Source organism: Amphiura filiformis, chromosome 2, assembly GCF_039555335.1.
Source record: "Amphiura filiformis chromosome 2, Afil_fr2py, whole genome shotgun sequence".
NCBI lineage: Eukaryota > Metazoa > Echinodermata > Ophiuroidea > Amphilepidida > Amphiuridae > Amphiura > Amphiura filiformis.
This window is the reverse complement of record NC_092629.1, coordinates 77,732,612-77,754,128: the sequence shown is the minus strand read 5'-3', so window position 1 is coordinate 77,754,128 and position 21,517 is coordinate 77,732,612. Positions and strand designations below refer to the sequence as shown.

Genomic DNA, 21,517 nt, shown 5'->3' with positions numbered 1-21,517 from the left:
ATTTTGCCCTCTATAGGGGGGGTGCATGTTTTATCTGGAATAGCCCATTGCTACTATGGCTGCATTACATAGTACTGCATGTTTTATAATGGGTACTCTGAATTTATGTTTTCAACATTATTAGATGCTTTACTCTATAAACAGTATTTTTATACTCTTTAAAAAAAATGAAACGAATGGCAAATGGCAACCTCAAAAAATAAGAAAACCAATATGCATCAAAATGATCACAAGCACTATAATGGACCACAATGGCCTCATCCCAATGGCATAGTTCAATAACCTCAATTAAACAATCATAGTGCAAAATTTGTCCTCAAGTTGCAGGGTACGAGTTTTTGTACCCAAATTTTCAGAGGTCATTCAATGAATATACAAATTTATTGGGGTTAAAGAACTGTACCCTGATTAGATGAGCATGTTGTGTATTCTAGTGAAGATGTTTCATTATCACTGTCCTTGTATGTCACACAGCAGCTCTTGCATACAACAGTTGATATGAGTGAATCACACTTTCTGCTGTTTCTCCTATCCCTCAAAACTTTATATTTGTAGGATTAAGGTTAGCATGACTTGCACGCAATACACGCATAATGAAAATAAGAAAACATGTTTAAAGGGGCGTGGTCCGATCTTTTCATGTTGTGATCTCAATCTTACATTGAGGCCTACCATTAAAACAATAATGTTTACAAATTAAGTAAATTTTATTGCTGCAAAGGTTTGAATACGAGAAGCAAAAATGTCTGCATTTTTGTTTAAATCTTCTAAACAAAACATATCTCGGGCGTTCAATTTTACTGGGGTAATAAGAAAATTCTGATACCAAAATCTCAGTTTTGATACAGAAAAATGAGGGATGAGGCTGCCGATCAGGTCTCGACTCCTTTAAGGTTTTTTATAACATTTTCATCATTTTGCATTTAGCTCTATACTCTTTTTTCCGATTTCCCAACTGCTGTAGGAACGAATCATTTTACATGCTCAGTGATTTCAATTGTCAATCTTTCTCCAACTGAGGTTAGGGACAAATCCTTTCCAACTGAAAAAGTCCAAACATGCATTTCAATATGTTTTTAATCTATTTGATTCCTATCACCAACAATAAAAAGTATCACTTTTAGTCTTTATATTTTATAGAGCACCAAAGTCCACACCCTAGAATTAGCCCTCTCTTGCCAAAAGGATGTTCTCCCCCTCTTTTGCATGGATGTATTGTAAACACTTCATATAGGAACTAAAATTAGAATTAGAATCTAAATCCTGATATCTTACGGTAAGATATGTTGAACTTTGTTAAACATGAATTTTATACTATACTATTATAGAATTTGAGTGATGATAACTCAGAGGCTACTCAGAAAAGATTAGCTATGAACATTATCAAACCTTACCGTGTTTGTCTTATGTTTGTTTGTTCCCTTGCAGAAAACTCATTCCGTAGTCTTGTTGGGCAGATCACCAACCTTATCCTACCTGTGGTAGTCGTCTGGGTCGGTCCAAACCTTAAATCCATCGTCTCACAACGAGAAACCAACAACCAATACGCATTGTTTCACAACTGGCAACCCAACGACATATCCGCATCTGGTCTTTACAACCGCATTGCCTTCCCAACATGCATAGGTGATGGTAGCGACGACCAAACATACCAAGGATGCGATTATCCATATCACAGCATTGAAAAAGTACTATGGCGTGGTGTGATGAACAGCGCCCCCGATATACAGAAATTTGTCATGAAAATGAACATGTCTGAGCATAACATTGAACAAATAATGAAGGATTATCACACGACATCTTTGACGATGGCGGATTTTACGTGTTCGTGGGCAAAGGCGAATACGAAGCTGTGGTGGCCGTGGATACCTGGTAGGCGGAGTAGACGTAGTGATATTAACCCACTCATCCATTCCATCTGGCATAAGTCTGGTAAACATTTCATATCATTTCAAAGCTTTTTTTTTTAACAGTTGTTTAGGGTGGTTTATAATTAGTGGGGGAGGAGGTGGGCATTATTCATTATTTTCATGTGAAAGAGGTTGTAGCATCAGAGCTTGGATTCCACCATCCCAGCAAAAACAAAACATGTTTATTAAACATTATGAACGTGTTATAAACATAAACACATTTTGGTTTTGGTCAAAGCGGTTTAATAGTATTCAAATGTAGGGTTATATAAAGGTCATGAAACATTTTTAAAATGTTTTATAGGGAAAAAACACAAAAAAATGTCAAAATGTTAATTTGCAAAATATTTGTTGGCAAGCACTCTTGCAAATATTTTGTCAACATTAATTAACTTTATGTTAGAATGCTTGGCATTTTAAAAACGTTTTCTGAATGTTATTAAAATGTTTTTATACCCAGATATTTAAATGTTTTCTGTAAAATGTTTTGTGTTTGCTGGGAATTTTGAGTATTACTGGGAGAAAACACTTGATTATTAAAATACTGTCAAAGTGTTAATTTCTGCGCATAAAATTGTTCATGCTTTGCCAATTTTGAACTATTTCAATCCTTTTGAGTTTCTCACATAGACCTTTACATGAAAGAACATATTCATGTTTTTTTATTTCACAGTAGCTGCATTGATCGCAAAAAGTGCAAAAAAATCTACTTTTACAGTACTTTGCTCTCGCAGGGTTGCCTAAAAATTGCAGCCCAGAGAGTGGGTCAAATAATCCAAAAGTCACCCAATTTGCCTTTTATTAAAACCGTTGTTTTCTATGGGACAGGAATACCGGAATTTAATAATCTGATTATTTGTGCATGGACGGTTACAGATAAGTGTATCACACATTGCCACAGCTTTTTAACAGCATAAACACTGAATTTTTTTAATTCATTTCATGTTTACATTTATTTCAAATAGGAAACCACACTATTATTTACTGAGTGATAGAATCATCATCATGCACAAAATGTTTTATACAAAGTGTCACAAAAATGTGAACCATTTTAACGATACACTTGTCTCTCCATGTTACACATTTTATATTATGGTCCAATATCCAAGGCCACAGTTCATTGCACTCCATGTAATGATAGCTCAAAGTTTGACCTCAAGGTTAGAGTATGCGTTTGTGTACCCAACATATTATTCAGCTGTGCACGAGAACTTTTCTTTTTTTTTACAGGAATTCCCATTTTTTAACCCAGATTTTCACTTTTTTTTTAATCTTTACCCCATTTTTAAGCATTTTTATACTCTGATCAGCTCTTAATAGGCGGGGACTCATAACATCATGGATTGATATAGAACGGCAGTACACACAGCTGGGCGCAGCAGATTACTGCGAACTGCGCTTATGCGTTTTGCGTGAAGCAGCGTGCTTTTTGTGAATTTGGCGTGCGTAAGTTGGAACTTTATTAACTCTCGCAGTAACAAAAACCGAATAATTCCCGCCTATTAAGAGCTGATCATAGTATAGCATATATTACACATTTTTCCCAGAATATTCTTGTTTTTTCATTGAAATATATTCTCATGCCTGGATACACTATTTTAAATATTTTATAAATACATAATTTTGTGCATATTGTTTTACATAGGCATACATAGGAGTACAAATACCAGTAGATACAGGCATTTATAATATACTTATACATTTATAATATACTTTTCAAAAGATATTCAAAAGATAGTCTAACTTGAGTAAAATGTTGTTAATATACTTTTCATTTATTTCATAAAAATTCATTTAAGATTTAAATGCACAGACTAATGCTGAATTTAACTTAAATTATACAATTGCAACAATATATACAATTTACAAAAGGTGAACAAATATACATCAACATATCATAACAGCCAATAAAATGCAGCGACAAAAATACTGCATTTATGACCCAGCAAACACAAATTGTCAGGTTTAAATAATGTAAAGGGTTTAAATCGTTTTATAATCAATTAACCCCAGACAAAATAATGAAATTGGAAGCAATGATTTGCGTCTTTGTCAGACGTTCAACAGACATATATGATTTATTTGCAATAAGTATGTAACAAAATATATAGCATGCATATAAGGAATCAGCCCCCAAAACCTGGACTTATTAGCAAAGCGATATTTAGATTTACAAAGGACCCTGATGAACTATCAAAAGTCACCACCCAAGTGATCTACACAATAAGGGCTTATAAATATCTTAAAATAAACAAGAATATTTTAGAGGACCTAGATGAAACCTATCTTAAGTCACCACCCTCGTGACCCCTACAGGAGGAGCTGAATAATATCTTGTTAATATAAAATATAAATATAAAATAAGGAATATTTAATATAGCACCCCAGATGACCTATCTGAAATCACATCCCAGTGAACTACAAAAAGGGAGATTATAAATATCCGAACAAAGAGCACAGCCAGTAATATTATATAAAATGATATGGGCTGAAACCTTTAACAATATTTGTGCATGCAAAATATATAATATATATTCCTGTCAGATGGTTTCCAGGAATCGTACATTCATATAGGGGAAATCCCTGACAGGTTAAATTGGATACTTGATCCATACTAAAATGTCTACATACTTTAATTTGTGTGCATTTCTTATCCATACTTAAATAGATATATGTTTCAAATTAGAAAATCTCTGCCAGCGGATTTTAAATTTGTTTAAATTGCTGCTAATGCTTTAGCATTGCTCACTTCAAATGACATGGTTAGACATGTGTGTATTTTTAATCAACTACAGCTATCTCGTCCTTTTCTTTTAATTTTTTGTTTGAAAAGCTATAACATATGAGATAACATTTAACTATATGCTTTATTAACCCAAGGAGAGAGAATCCGCAGAGTTGTACATTTTACAAGATGAAGTTAAAGTATCAGCAGGAAGTTCTTGATTGATAAAGCAAAGGAAGGCACCTATCAAGAGTTTCATGATTTGAGCAATTTACCGCTCTCAAAAGGAATTAGACGACTGCACCAAACCAATCATCAAATCACGAATATCGTGACCGAATCTTTGGTCTATCAATTACGTTAGAATTGCTTCTTTAACTTTAACATAAAAACTTTAAATTTTCTTTATAAATTTTTCCGCACCACCACTACCATACTCTCAATATGAAAATTTGCAAAGGGAGTGGTGGGTGGGAAAGAAAATTTTTTAAACACAACCTAGTCTTGTTGCATCTGACAAAATAATGACGAAACAAGAAATGATCGGAATGCAAAACAACGCCTGTGTACCACAGCGACTTAGCAACAGTACACAAATCACACAATAGGCCCTACCAACGGGGGACCACAGCATTAATTCTGCAGGGGTTAAATTGGTTTTCAATTGATGGGATTGAAAACTTTATTAACCCCAGACAAAATAATGAAATTGGAAGCAATGATTTGCGTCTTTGTCAGACGTTCAACAGACATATATGATTTATTTGCAATAAGTATGTAACAAAATATATAGCATGCATATAAGGAATCAGCCCCCAAAACCTGGACTTATTAGCAAAACGATATTTAGATTTACAAAGGACCCTGATGAACTATCAAAAGTCACCACCCAAGTGACCTACACAATAAGGGCTTATAAATATCTTAAAATAAACAAGAATATTTTAGAGGACCTAGATGAAACCTATCTTAAGTCACCACCCTCGTGACCCCTACAGAGGAGCTGAATAATATCTTGTTAATATAAAATATAAATATAAAATAAGGAATATTTAATATAGCACCCCAGATGACCTATCTGAAATCACATCCCCAGTGAACTACAAAAAGGGGAGATTATAAATATCCGAACAAAGAGCACAGCCAGTAATATTATATAAAATGATATGGGCTGAAACCTTTAACAATATTTGTGCATGCAAAATATATAATATATATTCCTGTCAGATGGTTTCCAGGAATCGTACATTCATATAGGGAATTCCCTGACAGGTTAAATTGGATACTTGATCCATACTAAAATGTCTACATACTTTAATTTGTGTGCATTTCTTATCCATACTTAAATAGATATATGTTTCAAATTAGAAAATCTCTGCCAAAGAAGTTAATGGATCATGCAAGAACTGAATGAGAAATAAACTTCCCAATCCCCCCTCCAGATTTTTAAACATATTCTATTGATTCTTTATTTATTTTCGTCAGTTAAGCCTGGGGGATATGGGAAGCTCTCTGGATATATGTTCTTTTGCCTGATATATAGGAGACCAAAGCGGTGACTGCAGTGCAAATGGTCTATGGTGCAATCCCCTACCCATAGTGGTTTGTCAATATTACGCATATCTGGATGAACTATATCTGTGGGTAATGACATGTGCGTTTGTTAACTCTGCTCTACAATTTGTGTGTGCCACTCGTTTATATTTCTGGTACATCTAAGCCCCGCACCATGTTTTTCTCATCAAACGAGAAATGCTATAAAAGTGTACAGAGAACTAGGATAACATGCCTATTCTATAAAATACAATAGATCAACCTAATTCTTGAATCAACGTGATAACTAGGCGGCTGCGCAACCTCACGAAAAAACTTGAACACAATTTTTTTGATTTTGAATTTTGTTGAACAAGAAAAATTTTGAGGGCATAGTACTTGGTCCCTGCCTAGGCTATCCCATGCCAACCTGGAGTTGATTCCTTCCTTAGTACAAACAAACCTAATCGACCAAATAATAATAATAATAATAATTTATTCTTATATAGCGCATTACATCAAAGACCACAAGGCGCCTTACAATTAAAACATGTGTACTTAAAAACAAAATACCCATTAAAATATAAATATACATCATTAAGAAATAAGAAACAATTGAAATAGGCACACGATGAACATTGCACAAAAAGGTATTGCACGGAAAAAATACATGCAAAATGAGTAAAGAAACAACTAAGTGAAATGTTCAAAGTGACGGCATAAGCACTAAAGCAAAATAAGTTTAACCAGACAACAATTGAATAAACAACAGCAAGATACTGCTAACAAATATCAAACAGAAGATGAAATTAGAATCATAAAACACGAATTTTTAAAAAGCCAAGCTGTACACACATAGATAAACACGTGAGTAGAAAACAAAAATGAAAATGAAGTATACAGCGAAGCAATAAAACACATGATCAATTCAATGTAATCTCAAAATTGGCAAAACACAGTATCAAATTGAATATGAAAAATTCTAAACAAATAAGGATCCCACCTGCTAGACCGCTCTTCAATAAATATTTATTAAATAAATACAATAGGTCAATTCATGGTTCTGAACAAGAAGATCGTTTAAAACAATACAAAACAAAACCAAAACAAACATTCAAGCAGCAACTTGACACGTTCCTTGCTTATTAACTTATACCAATCTGACAATTGAATTCTTAAGTGTTCTTGGCATTAAATTTACATCTCCTTAATCCACTATATCATGTGCACATATTCAGTGTGCATTCCAACTGTTATGGATACTTTCATTAAACAAGAATTTTGAGTACCTGACAACTGAAAGTATAATTGATGATGCTGTACAAGTGTACATACCTGTCAAATGTTCAGAATGTCAGAAGATTGACTGCAGCAACTGCAGGACTTTGGGAACAGAGGTCTATTGGTCAGATGACATTCAAAACCAACTTGTGAATGCTCAACATGCATCATCTTGGATTGGACAGGCAGAGTTGAAACAACACTCTTAAAATCACAATACCAGGTCAGTCATATTACTTATGACCCACAAGACAACGACGACGTACAATAATTGTACATGTACGTGATTTGTGATTCTTACCAGATTGTACTCCATTTTATGGTTTTTTTAAAAGCACTTGAAATGATTCTTCCATTGTACATAGCTTGTAAATAAAGCAACGTGCAACATTCGATATTAATTCAAAATGTGCAAATATAAGTCATTGATTGCTGCAATGTAGCTGTTATGTGGCTCCATGTAAATGGTCTATGGTCTAACTGAAGTAAACCCTTGATGATGAGATCACCGTCAAATATTGTGGTCATAGACAAATCTCCAGTCTCACAACAAGCAACACGTCTTCCCTTCTGTTACCTGATATAATCTGCAATGAAGAAGACAGAAAAGGGGAAGCAAATTGTGCAAACAAAGGCTTTTGCATATATACAAGCCTGATGATTAATAAAACTACCTTACTATATACTCAAAAGTTGAAAATTGAATTGATCTTGAACATGATTATTTTTCCATTTATTTTGTTTATTTATTTACCTCTTTATTTACTTTTCAACTTTTTAAATATGCCAGAAGGTCCAAGTGGAAAGGCAGTGCTCTGTTCCCACTATCTAGGCGAGCTTCACAAAGATGCTGCCAAGTAGATTAAAACCAAATCTAGTAAAAAACTATGCCGAGTTAATTTGGGCAAGTAAATATAAGGAATCGTACCATGATCCACCAAACTTATTTTACATCAGATGACTCTACAATTTCCTGATGATACATTTTCTATGAGTTCCTTAAATGCCACACACCGACACCGCCTGGCTAATAATTATTTGGTGTAGCAGAGACACTAAAATGAATACACGGGATCGATACACGTGAATTGCTATGCACGATTTTGATATCAGACGAAAATCTTCGGATACCGGGTTAGAAAATGATGAATATCTCCGTAAATGAATTTTTCTCAAGAAACCAGATGTGGTCTCATACACTTGAAAAATACGTGTTGAACAGATATGATGGTCGCTAGAATGCGCTTTGAAAATTGGCCATGCGCTTTGAACTCAAAATCGGACCAAAACTCTAATTTTATATTGCGTTGGTCCTGTATGGACTACATCGTGTAGTACAGCTGCACTCACTACTAGGCAGTATAAAAGTCGATGACCATTGACTTCAATGGGGTATACAAGCTTATTCACGCAAACCCAAGATCAAGTACCCCGCTATTGTGCGTAGCCTTAGTCATGTCCCTCGACTAATTTTTCGTCTCAAAGAGCTTCAAAGGTCTGAACCAAATGGCCAATCGTGGCTGTGGATTCAACCTACCATGGCGATTTCTGCTATGAAGATATAGGGTCGATGACATTGTGTGCCAACACCTATGCATATGTCAGAAAACCCATAAAACGATCTTCCAATTGTTAAATTATAGGGCTGCCACTCACTGTTAATATTTTCTGTAATTTACAGGTATATCGACCTCCAAAATTGTTAAATTATAATGCTGCCCTTCGATGTTAGTATTTTACGCCAAAAGGAAATCTGTTCACCTATCCTAACCCTTACCGATTGCTTTAAACAATTGTCCAGGAATTTTCATGAAAATCCAACCAAAATTTGACTTCCAGTAATTTCAAGCTTTTTCAAAAGCCACTAACATTATTTAATCAGACTAAATGATTCACGAATATCCCACTTGTAATATCCAGGATATCATATACGCGCATCACTAATGCACCGCATAGCGATGTTACTATATTGCATATCGCACAACACTTGTTTACGATCTTGGCAGATCAAAATGCCTACTATATAAATGTAAACAGATTATTTATATCAGCGTTCGTGTCACTTTTATCTTGCAAAGTCTGGATGTGACACCCCCTTTCCTTGTTCTTGTTCTTCAAATTAGTTTTTCACGTCTCTTTGCATATAGGCCAGTATGTTTATAGGCTTTTTAACGCTGGCTTGAACATTTTGTTTGAGCCTGGTCCCATCAGGACCGGAGCGTGTCTCCACACGGAGTGACTGGCTACCATATATGCCCTACCAGAAACTTTGTTTTTTCTCATTAATATGCCCATAGGCTATATATTATTTTCAATTTATTTATTAATTTTTCGTTTATTCATATGCCCGAGGCTATAATTTTTATTTATTTATTTATTTATTTATTTATATGCCCATAGGCTATATATAATTTTGATTAATATATATATTTTTCCCATTTATTTATATGCCCATAGGCTATTTATTTATTTATTTATTTATTTTTTCATTTTATTTCATTTTATTTATTTATTTATTGCATGATTTTTAGATGTCGCTTGTATCAGCAAAAAACTTGGAGCACTATTCATATTTATTGATTGACTGATTTTTGGCTGCCGCTTGTATCAGCAAAAGCTTGTGCTCTATTCACTGATGTAAATGGCCGCAAAGATTTTATCTTATTTTATTATTATTATTTTTTACTTGGATGGGAATACAAACTGCTTGTAAATTTTCCCGACACTAGTTACCGAAAAAAACCGCCAACGCCTCCCAAGCGCGGCCTGTGAATGACTCCTGTCCCACGATTGGACAAAGCAGAGGCATTTTATATGTTTTATGCAAAGCAGGAGTCACAGCACACCTGCATGGCTCGCATCTTAACCTTTTCAGGACTGAAACCCTGGGATTATTTTATAATCCCTACAATGCCCGGATATTGCAGCCACAACAATACAGTTTGTTTTCAACTAAAACCAGGCACGCCGTGCATCAGCATGATTATATAAAGGGTTTTGACCACCCACGGTTGTTGTTTCTGATCCATGTGTTTTTAACCAGGGAAGTGATTCGATCTTTCCGTCCATGGATTCTAGAAAATCAGCGAATTCTGCAACCTATACCACGCGCCTATTTCATCCTGCAGAAGTCCGATGTTTTACTTACAATTAAGTTGATACATTTTGTGAGCGATGCAAATTATATGGAAACCCAAATTTAAACTAAATAATAAACATTTTAAATCATAACTGCTCTTTATTGGCACTCAAATTTCGTTTGAACACAACTTGATATCGCATTCAACAATGTAAATATCTTTGTATCGTGGTACATGTTGAATGACGCGTCATCTCATTAATGAATTACTGATGTAATTTCTCGTAATTTAAGTAAATGGGTTTGATCATTTAATCTATGGGGTTGATAACGCGCCATAGAAATTGGCTATTTGCATAATCCCCAGGACTGATTGACGGTAAAGAATTTACTCAATCATCGAGACCGCCATTAAGTATTGCCAAACCGCGATTTGGTAGCCCAATTGAGAAAAAAAAAAAAAAAATATTATTTATTTATTTTCGCGACTTTTGACAATTTCCTGTCTCAAAACCAATGATTAAGGACAATTTTTTGCGACTTTACAATATTTGGCTCCCGCGACTTCAGATAGTTTCCTGTTCCATAAACCAAATTAAAAGAATTTTTGGAGACTTCGATTATTTGGCCAGCAAATCAAGCAGAAATTTGTTGGCAACCTGGTTTTGCATTCTGCTTTTGCGAATCTCACAGTTTGAAAAAAGTTTAAACTCCTTTTTGTGAAGTGAAATTATTAAAATAAATCGCACTCAGGCGACCCAATGTTATTACTTCCAATGCCCATTTTTTACAAATGTGCTCTACCTTTAGGCTTTACTACTAAAACCCGGGATTGATTATAAAAGCAAATTTCTCACCAAATCAACTCGTCATCTTGATCTCAACTCGGGATCTCATCACCTCTGCCGGATGATGGCCGACGGACACCTTGCTTGATCATTGAATTGCATTTGCTGGGTGACCCGTTCACGTAGAATTGTCACAACTTCGCCTCTATCACTCGGGTTAGTTTTTTCCAAATATTTATCATTTTATAACAAAAATATTAAGAGAATCTCAGCCAATGTCACAATTTCCACTTATCATATTGATGACTTTTAATACTCCTTGCTGCAGCTGGTTGTTTCGATGCGTAAACTCAATTAAACATCGATTTTCCGTTCACGTAAAAAGACTTAGGAGTCGAGAAAGGAGTCCAAACTGGAACTATCGTACTACAGTCTATGATCGCACTTCAATAACTGATGAATTATCAGCCATCATGCACCTGGCGAGATGCTCGGTGATAGTGCAAATAGACATAAAATTCGATCCTTTTAAGTCCAGCTGGTGGTAGGCATACCTACTTTTCTCCCCAATGTTCCACTCAAAGTTCTTGAACTGAATTCCAAACCGCCGCACAGATTTTGTTGTATTTTTCCGACGAAATTCATCAATGAAAATCCACGTAATATTGTAATTACACTAACCAAATTAATATATAAAGCTACTGGGATTACTACTTATTATGAACGATGGTTAAATTGTAAAAATATGTTCACTAAAAAATTTTTTTAAAGAAAATTTTTTAAACACAACCTAGTCTTGTTGCATCTGACAAAATAATGACGAAACAAGAAATGATCGGAATGCAAAACAACGCCTGTGTACCACGCGACTTAGCAACAGTACACAAATCACACAATAGGCCCTACCAACGGGGGACCACAGCATTAATTCTGCAGGGGTTAAATTGGTTTTCAATTGATGGGATTGAAAACTTTATTATGTTGCAAAAATATTTGTGTAAATTTGATGCAAAACATTTTAACAAAATAATATTTGAGAGTTGACAAATGATAGTTAAATTTCGTTTGTTGGGATGTTTTATATAAAACATTTTGAAAATGTGTTTATGATTTTTTTTTATAATCTGACATTTTAATGTTTTTAATATGTTTTGACTGAATTTAAAACATGCTTATAATTACTTAAATGTTTTGAGTTCGCTCCCTGGGTAGGAGTACATACAACAGGTTGCTCTAAATAAAGTGTTGTTGTTTCAACCCTCTTTGCCACCAGACAGGGCTGGATCAGTGTGTGTTAATACATTAAACGCACGCATCACTGATGCATTAAAAGTGTAGGAAAATAAACGGAATAACCCATCCCTAGTATGCATGTACAATAACAAAATGAGGACCATATTGAATGTTCCTTAAAACCTGAATGGACTTCCTCTCATTTCAGTCCCATTTATCTTGACATGAAGTTTTTGTAAGCCATAGCAATAGGAAAATGTATATGTGCCATCATTGTTATCCTCTACATTCCAAAATTCTCTACCTTGTGTAGCTTCTACCTTTGCATTGCCAATGTTCATCTTATGTCCATTCACATCTACAGTTTGAACTATCGCTTTCGTCCCGATTAAACCACGTTGTCCTAATTGAATGGTGCATTGCTGGGGGTCAACCTGTGGTTTCACTTCAGGCAGTGCTGAAGTAGGTCTGGCTTTAGCTGTAGTAGAGTTGTTCTTATTAGGCTTAGGTTTCCTCTGTCTTCCCCAATGAGGCTGCTTCCATCCAATATCACACATATCCTTCATTAACTCATGAATCTGTGCCGTAGCTGAATGATGCTTTTCAGTGAAATCAAAGTCAGTCTTATCTGATGCAATCTCAGGTAGCGCTGATATTTCTAGTTCATTCAATCTTTGCATAATTTGGTTGTGAGAGGTTAAGAGCTGTGTAGGATGGCTCATATCACATGACTGGTTCGCAAACTCAGAAGCACTGGTCATTTGGACTGCGAGAGAGTCTATGGATTCAATGCTTGCTGTCAGAGTAGTCATCTCTGTTTCATACAAGGAATTCATGTGGGTTTCAGCTTTGTTATAGTTAGTGTCAATCTGTTTATGCAATTTCTGAACTGATTCTTGCATTTCTTTCTGTTTCCTTTTGAAGTTGGTCGTTAATATTTCTTGCTGGCCTTCCAGTGCTAATCTCTTACATGCTAAGTCCTGGTTTCTCTGAGCTACTTTGGCTGTGGATTGTTGCATGTCATCAATTATCTTTGCAATGGCTGCAGATAATTCAATAAGGTCATGACCCCGGTGGTCAAGATAGCCGCATGTTGCACAAACTGGAATTTTGCAGTTGGCTTCTTTACAGTACATAGTCACATCTTGCTTTGGGTGCTTCTTACAATGCTGCTGCTGTTGTGTCATGGGATTGTATTTCTGCTCTTGAAGCGCTGCCATTGTAGAAAGCTTATGGTGGCTTAAAAGGCCTAATTGCAAATGGGCATCTGCACACCTTTGGCATAAAAATGCACCACAATCATGACAAAAACTGACTGCTTGCTGGCAATGACAACTACCACAGGAGATGGATGAGTTGAAAATATCTTGGTACTCCTTCAGATTTTCAACGAGAAAATTGTTAGACAAACTATCGACAGTTCCCCCTGGCAATGTGATCACTTTGCGACATTTTGGACAGTCAAACTTGGATCGCTTACGGCAATGCTTTGTAGACACTTCTTACAATAGGTATGTAGACAAGGCAGACATTTTGCTTTATGTTCGTCATTATCATACGGCTCGGCACAAATGGAACAAGTTAAAAACTCTTCTTTGAATTCCTCTTTTCTCTGGACCGATGATAGTGATGCAGCCATGTTGAATTTGATTTTCAGCACAAGTAGAATCATGAATGTATGTACACTACATAATTTGAATTACAATGAGCCGGGAGTGTTAGAATATGTACTTGTTGCGCTGCATGCTAAACATTGATTAGACCTGCAATAATTTGCAATTAGTCGGAGTATTCTTTGCAAAAATATTGCCATGGTCTATATTCCATTACAGTGTCATGGGCTTTATCGGTTTGGGTGGACACACACTTCGATATGTTTCTGCAAGGCAAAGTATAGTAGTAGATTCATATCGTTTACCTATTAAGTTGCTATTAATTTTTAGGATCTGACCATGTTTTGTGACATTATATATTTACTTAGAATTATTTTTAAATGCTCGCAATATGAATTCCATTCAAATAGTTGATGAATATCACCCAGGAATAATATTGATTTACATTTGTATCAGTCAGTGGCACCAGGCCCGCGACACTCCGGCACTTGTTGGAAGACATATGGTACAGCAGACAGTACATGTACAATGTGATTCTTTCATTTATAATTAGGATTACGTCATTGCCAGAGCTTGTTTATTTGTTCATTAGAATGATTGACAGCGGTGGGCGGACTTATACTCTAAAAATGTGATACTCGAATAAATTATAGGTCACTAGGTCAATTCGGACCGTCTCTTCCTCAGATCTCTATATGTAGGACTCTATGGTATCTTCTCATTACACGATCGTAGTAAGACTTGGCCGGCCACGACGCTTGCGAATTGCCTGTCTTCAGCTGCGGTATAGCACGGTATAGGCAGTTTGCAGAGAGTGTCGCTTCTCTACCTATTTTTCTCGGGTGGCACTCTAGGCTCATCCTAGGTGCATAATTATTGACATAGTTACCTTGAACATTGGCAGTGGCATATGGTGCGTATCGATTTGCTATTGAATCCTGCAGCTGTACTGAACACAAGATTGATAGGGCCTAGTAAAAGGGGTTTGTTTGCCATTTCTCTGCTGAATCAAAATACTTGCCTGCTTTTTTTTTTAGATTAAAATATTATTTTTCTCATATGATAAAAATTATGCATGTGTCAAATGATTTGTACCTGAAATCGCCAAGTGACAAAACTACCCTTAGGCTTAAATGATAAACTCCTCAACAAAAGTTTGGAAAGTTTTTTCAAGCAGCTGTATCTCAAATTATTTGTGATGTGACATATTCATATCATGTTGTATATCAATGGATAGCTACAATACTCCCCTTTATAATGACATCCCATTTGAAACAACAACATTTTTCAAGGCTGAGTACACGCCTTGTGAATGTAGTGGGATCTCAAAAAAATTTGCCAAATTGATCATTATTCTGTGCAGCAAGCTGCAATCCCATAACTTCACAATCTGGGATCGTCCTAATGCAATCCTCCAAGATGACACCGCTCGCCCCACATAGCCACGGTAATCAACGACTACCTACAGAATATAAGAGTCAAAATGGCCTGCCAGACCTCAAACCAATTGAACACTTGTGGGACCAGCTTGATCGTGCTGTGCGTGCCAGAGAAGCCCATATGCAACCACATTGAATGACCTGCGACGAATCCTTGTTGAAAATGAAATTCCATCCCACAGTAATGTGTAACCAGGTCGGTGAGCAGCATGAGGAGAAGGTGCCTGACTATTGTGGCTGCCTGTGGTTTTTCCACCCGCTATTGAGGTCAGTGGCTAGCATTGTTTGAGCACAGAATAATGGTCAATTTGGCAAATTCTGTTTGAGACCCCACTACATTCACAATCAGCCATGAAAAATGTATCCAGTGACATGCAACACGATATGAATATGTCACAAATAATTGAAGATACAGATGCTTGAAAAAACTTTCTAAACTTTTGTTGAGGAGTTTATATCCTCCCTATTGAATGATATAATTTAAACAGGGGTGTGAGAGTTCCTTGATTCAGCTGATTTCCTCGTTGTTTGTTGCCAAAATGTATGTGTTTTTACATTTTCAGCCCATATTCCACATTACAATGTTCCATATTGAACTATTCCATTACAATGTTAGCATTTGCGTTTGCTTGGTGGGCACAGCATCTTATTTGGCCCTATACCACTATTGGTGCCCCGCTGCCACTACGTCACCATGGCTGAATCTTGTTTTCAACTACGTCATATCTGAATCTTGAAAGGTCATGGGGTATCTAGAAACAGCTATGATGTGTTTAGTAATAAGTTTCCTAGAAGTTACCGAAATCCTGGTGAAAATTTGATGTTTTTGAACCAAAGTTATGGCCCAAAATCGATAGGTTGTCAATGGAAAACATTACATAAATTAGCTCAAATTAGAGGTGGATTTTTGAACGGCAAAAACAAAAAAACCCGATTGGACTCATACTAGAAACACGGCATACACGGCAAATATGGATAGATGATGACTATGATGGCTTTAAAATCGTGCTATTAGAGCTGTAACGGACAAATATTCAAATAAAAACAAAAAATTCCAATCTATGACGTCACTATTAGAGAAGGGCGCATTTCAATCGCTTGATTTGGGTGAAAACAGCCTAAATTTTATGAAAATTGGTTACGAATTAATCATACAATCGTCTTGTAATAGTTTCTAGACACCCTTTTCACATTTCTTTATTTCTGAATGGAGGAAACCCCTCATTTACATACAACAACAACAACCTCATTAGCGTGGTCATGTGACAAAACAACCGGGATGTGATGCTGCCCTCTGTTGGTGTATACGTGTACAATGTATTGTGAACGGAGATATGCCATGCAGGCCCGTGACCAGTGGTTCTTTCTATCGTACCCTGAATATTTACATTTAGTGCTTTTGATTTTGATTTAAATGAAAAATGATAACACTATGCAAATGTTAATTATTATGCTTGATACAATTTATTACATCTCCAGGGTATGACATCAGTACCTAACCTGACACCGATAGTGCTATTGGACCATATAAGATGTGGTACCTTATCTATTAGTTTCTATTAGCATTGTGAAATGATATTATTGACTTAAATGGAGCAGTTTAAGATCCACAGCCTCATCCCTACAGAAACAGGGGCTACAGAAACAAGAAAAGGAGACATAAAAAAGGGACATCTTGAAAACTTTGTGTCATCTGCGGAACCCAAATTCCACACAAGCACTTATTCACAGGAGAGCATGCATATTTTTTCACAACTGTTAGAACGTTGGAACAAAATAAGTGATGACGTTCAGGAGCCCAGATAATGAAAATATACACTTTAGGGCTTTTTTATGTATAAAATACTAGTATTGGGTTATAGAACTGTGTCCTGATAGATGAGCATGCTAGAAATCTTAATGATACATGAGCATTTTCCTTTTTGTACAGGAATTCAACTTTTTGGCCCAAATTTCCCTGTTTTTATTTCCTTTAGCTCATTTTTGAGCATATTTACCATATGTTATACACTTTTTACCCTAGATTTTTTTTGTGTTTTCATTGAAATATATTCTCATGCCTGAATACATGTTTGTAAATATTTTAGAAATACACCATTTTGTGCATATTTGTTCACATACTACATCTAAGGGAGTACTTTATATACATACTGCTGATAGATAACACACTACATGTACTTCATCCACTATCTACTGCTGCTGTTGATAGATAGCACACTTAGTACTACTACATCCACTACATACTGCTGATAGCACACTACTTCATCCACTATCTACTACTGATAGCATATTCTACATTCACTATCTACTGCTGATAGTACACTACTTCATCCACTATCTTCTACTGATAGCATATACAACTTCATTTGCTATCTACTGCTGATAGCACACTACTTCATCCACTATCTACTACTGATATATAGCATATATATACAACTTCATTCGCTTTCTACTGCTGATAGCACACTACCTTATCCACTATCTACTATATATAAATGTTCAATTAAATTTAGGCTAATGCTGTGATACATTATTGTAAATATTTTAGAAATACACCATTTTGTGCATAATTTGTTTTACATAGGCCTACATAGGAGTACATAATACATACGTTTATAATACACTACTACAAAGGTTGATTTAAATGCACAGATTAATGCTGATATAAAAATCGCAACAATACAGTAATTAATTAATCTTGTAGTGATTGAAGTTAAGAAACAAATCTTTTGAGATTGAATATTCAGATGAAAAGGATTGATTTTCATTGTTTTTCAATCTTTAGTGGACTGCAAAAAGATTGAAATTAAAAATTATTCACTCTATTTGGCATAACATGACATTTAATGAGTAACACTTGATTGCATGGATGGTGAAATCAGTCTACAAAAATAATTAGAGTCATTCCAAAAATCCATTTCAATCTTTTTATAATAGATTTATTCCTATCATCAACCAATGTCAACTGTTAAAAAGATTGAAATATGTGACACAATCTGATCCAATCAGACCAAAGTTGACATTAATGAATTTCAGATAGGCCTATAGGACACACCAAAATATGCCAAAAAAAAAAAAAAAAACACTTAAAGGTGAACCTCATTGAAAATAAAGTTATATATCAATGAAAAGCTTATGATGCCAGGAAGCAGAAAAGAATATTTTTTGTTTGCCTAACGCACCAGGATAGACATAATCTCCATGCAAAGATTGGATATTGGCACCCCCTAAATTACAAAACGAAATCGTTCAAATTAGCGCTTTCGATGATGGCGTCAGCACGGGGACACACAGTTACTTCCGGGTTTGATTGTAAACACAATGTCCGTGTATTACTGTGGCATGCATCGGGCCAATGTACGAATTCAGTCATTGTCAACTTAAAAAACATAAAAAATATCTTCAATAAAATAAGAATAACATGAAATATCATGATCAAATCAAGAATGAAGTTCCTGAATAAAGTGTGTGGATTTAAAATGGGAAAAGTGCTGGCCGGGTGATTTGGGATAGGCCAAGCCATCCACGATATGCATAGGGAATATTACAGTAAAGCACGAAGAGCGAAGATTAGCGAAGAACCGGAATGAAAACAGATTGCAAAAATAACTGCTAGTGCTACCAGTTCAGATCGTCACACCAAGTTGAGATGAACTTATCACAATGAGAAAATGAAGGCATAGAATAAGGTACATGTACAGGATTTTTTAATTATTTCTTAGCTTTACAACCGGTCATAGCCGGTCATGTACTGTGAACTTCGTATATAGATACATACGGGATGAGCTCAGCTCAGTGACTGACTGAGTCTCACTCGCCGAGTGTTCAGTATCCGCGACTGTACTGTACTTGCAGACAAAATGACCGATTTGATATTCACATTCTGATATTTCCAACTTATTGCTACTTCATCAGCAAAATTTATTCCTGTAAATGTTCCAAATATAAGGAACGATTGATCAAATCTCCTGACAGCGCAAGTGCTACGAGGACGAAGCCCCGAAGCGAGTCGCTGTGTTTGTGCATATCCGTCCCTGCCATTTCTTCAGCATCCAGCAGCAATTTACGCATCGTGTTCGGTAATCCATAAAACAAGAATGTTTCACTTTTTTCAGTACTGTACACTGATTGTACTATCATTAAAGAATCGTGACACAAGTGACAATATTTTAATTTTATTCAGATTTCCATCAAATAACGGTCTACTAAGCCTAAATTGTATTTATTTTATAATAAAGTATCTGCCGAGTATCTGTTTCTTTCAATCGCGATTGTGTGGAAAGAATGTATTACGCAATGCGCTAAATATGAAAACCTTTATATGGGCTGGATTTGATGAAATCGGTGGTTTTTTATTATTTCTTTGATTACTTCAAGACGATATTTTTTTTAATCAGATATTTTAAAATGAATCAAGAATAGGGAATGTCACAAACAAGTATTTAATTTGTTTTTCGATCATGTTTATTCAGTCCATGACATGAACGGTAGCAAAGCATTTGCGCATGGGATTGATCCCAGCGAAATTCAAACTCAATTACCCAGTTATACCCAGAGTTATGACTGATTTTGTCAAAAAGTTACGGAAAATTTATGTGTTGACAATAATTCTATTATTTCTAATATATATAGAAGGAACCAGCAACTTGAAGATTCCTCTAATTTCAAGCTTTATTGTCAAAATCAGACTTGCCGGGCAGCTTGCAAAGTACAGGAAGCAAGTCTTGTTTACATGTTTCCGAGTAGGATCACGTGACTGCGAACCCTGAGCTTACGTCACAAGCATTCTCAAGGTCATAGACGATTGATTTGGGTGCTTTTGGGCGCCTTAAAAAAGACCAAAAATTCAATCATTTTTTTAATTTTTCAGCTTTATTGGCCATCAAAAAAATCGGAAAAAATAATTTTTAGTATCCTGACATCATAAGCTTTCCATTGATATATAACTTTATTTTCAATGAGGTTCACCTTTAAGAAAAATTAACTAGCATTTCAGAGAAAGTTAGAAATGGTTGTAACTCAATTTGCAAAATTTCTAACTTTGGTCTGAGTGGATCAGATCAAGTCGCATATTTCAATCTGTTGATTTAGGACCTCTGGATGTTCTAATTGATATATATTCATTGGTTTCCCACAGCAAAATGTTTAAGTTGTTTACAATCAAAGAAAAAAAGAAAGGAAAAAATATAAGATGATGCACCATCATTAATCTCAAACTGAAAGTCATTTAAAAGATTTAAATTAGCAGACAAAAATAGATTGATTTGTCTGTATGCATGAACAATAGTAAAATGAGGACCATATTGAATGTACTTAATAAACCTTGAATGGACTTCCTCTCATTTTAGTCCCATTTATCGTGACATGAAGTTGTGTTACTAAGCCATAAGTACGGGCATAGGTAATTGTATATGTGCCATCATTGTTATCCTGTACATTCCGTGATACACCTTGTGCAGCTGCTACCTTTGCACCACCAATGTTCATCTTATGTCCCTTCACATCAACAGCTTGAACAGTGGCAAATCTTGAAGTAAATAAATTATGGCCAGGATAGAATTTAATGGTGCATTGCTGTGGGTCAACCTGTTGCTTCTGTACAGGTAATTTCAATGTATGCATTTCTCTAGCTGGAGTAGAGTTGCTCTGATTTGTAGGCTTAACCTTCCTCTGTCTTCCCTGATGAGGCTGCTGCTTCCATCCAATCTCACACATATCCTTCAGTGATTCTTGAATCTGTGTCATAGCTGAATGATGCTTCTCAGTGAAATCAAAGTCAGTCTTTTCTGATGCAGTCTCGGGTAGCTCTGATATTTCTAGTTCATTCAATCTTTGCATGATTTGGTTGTGTGAAGTTAAGAGCTGTGTAGGATGGCTCATATCACATGACTGGTTAGCAAACTCAGAAGCACTGGT

General features: G+C 35.5%; 1 protein-coding gene across 1 annotated transcript in view; it reads left to right on the top strand.

Annotated features, from left to right (window-relative positions):
* Positions 1-1,458: 1,458 nt before the first annotated feature.
* The window catches only part of LOC140143496 (uncharacterized), an 89,728-nt gene continuing 69,669 nt past the window's right edge, over positions 1,459-21,517 (top strand). Inside the window, exon 1 of the mRNA XM_072165331.1 lies at positions 1,459-1,932. Coding sequence (XP_072021432.1) covers positions 1,707-1,932 — 226 coding nt within the window. The 5' untranslated portion in view covers positions 1,459-1,706. The remainder of the gene's footprint in view (positions 1,933-21,517) is intronic.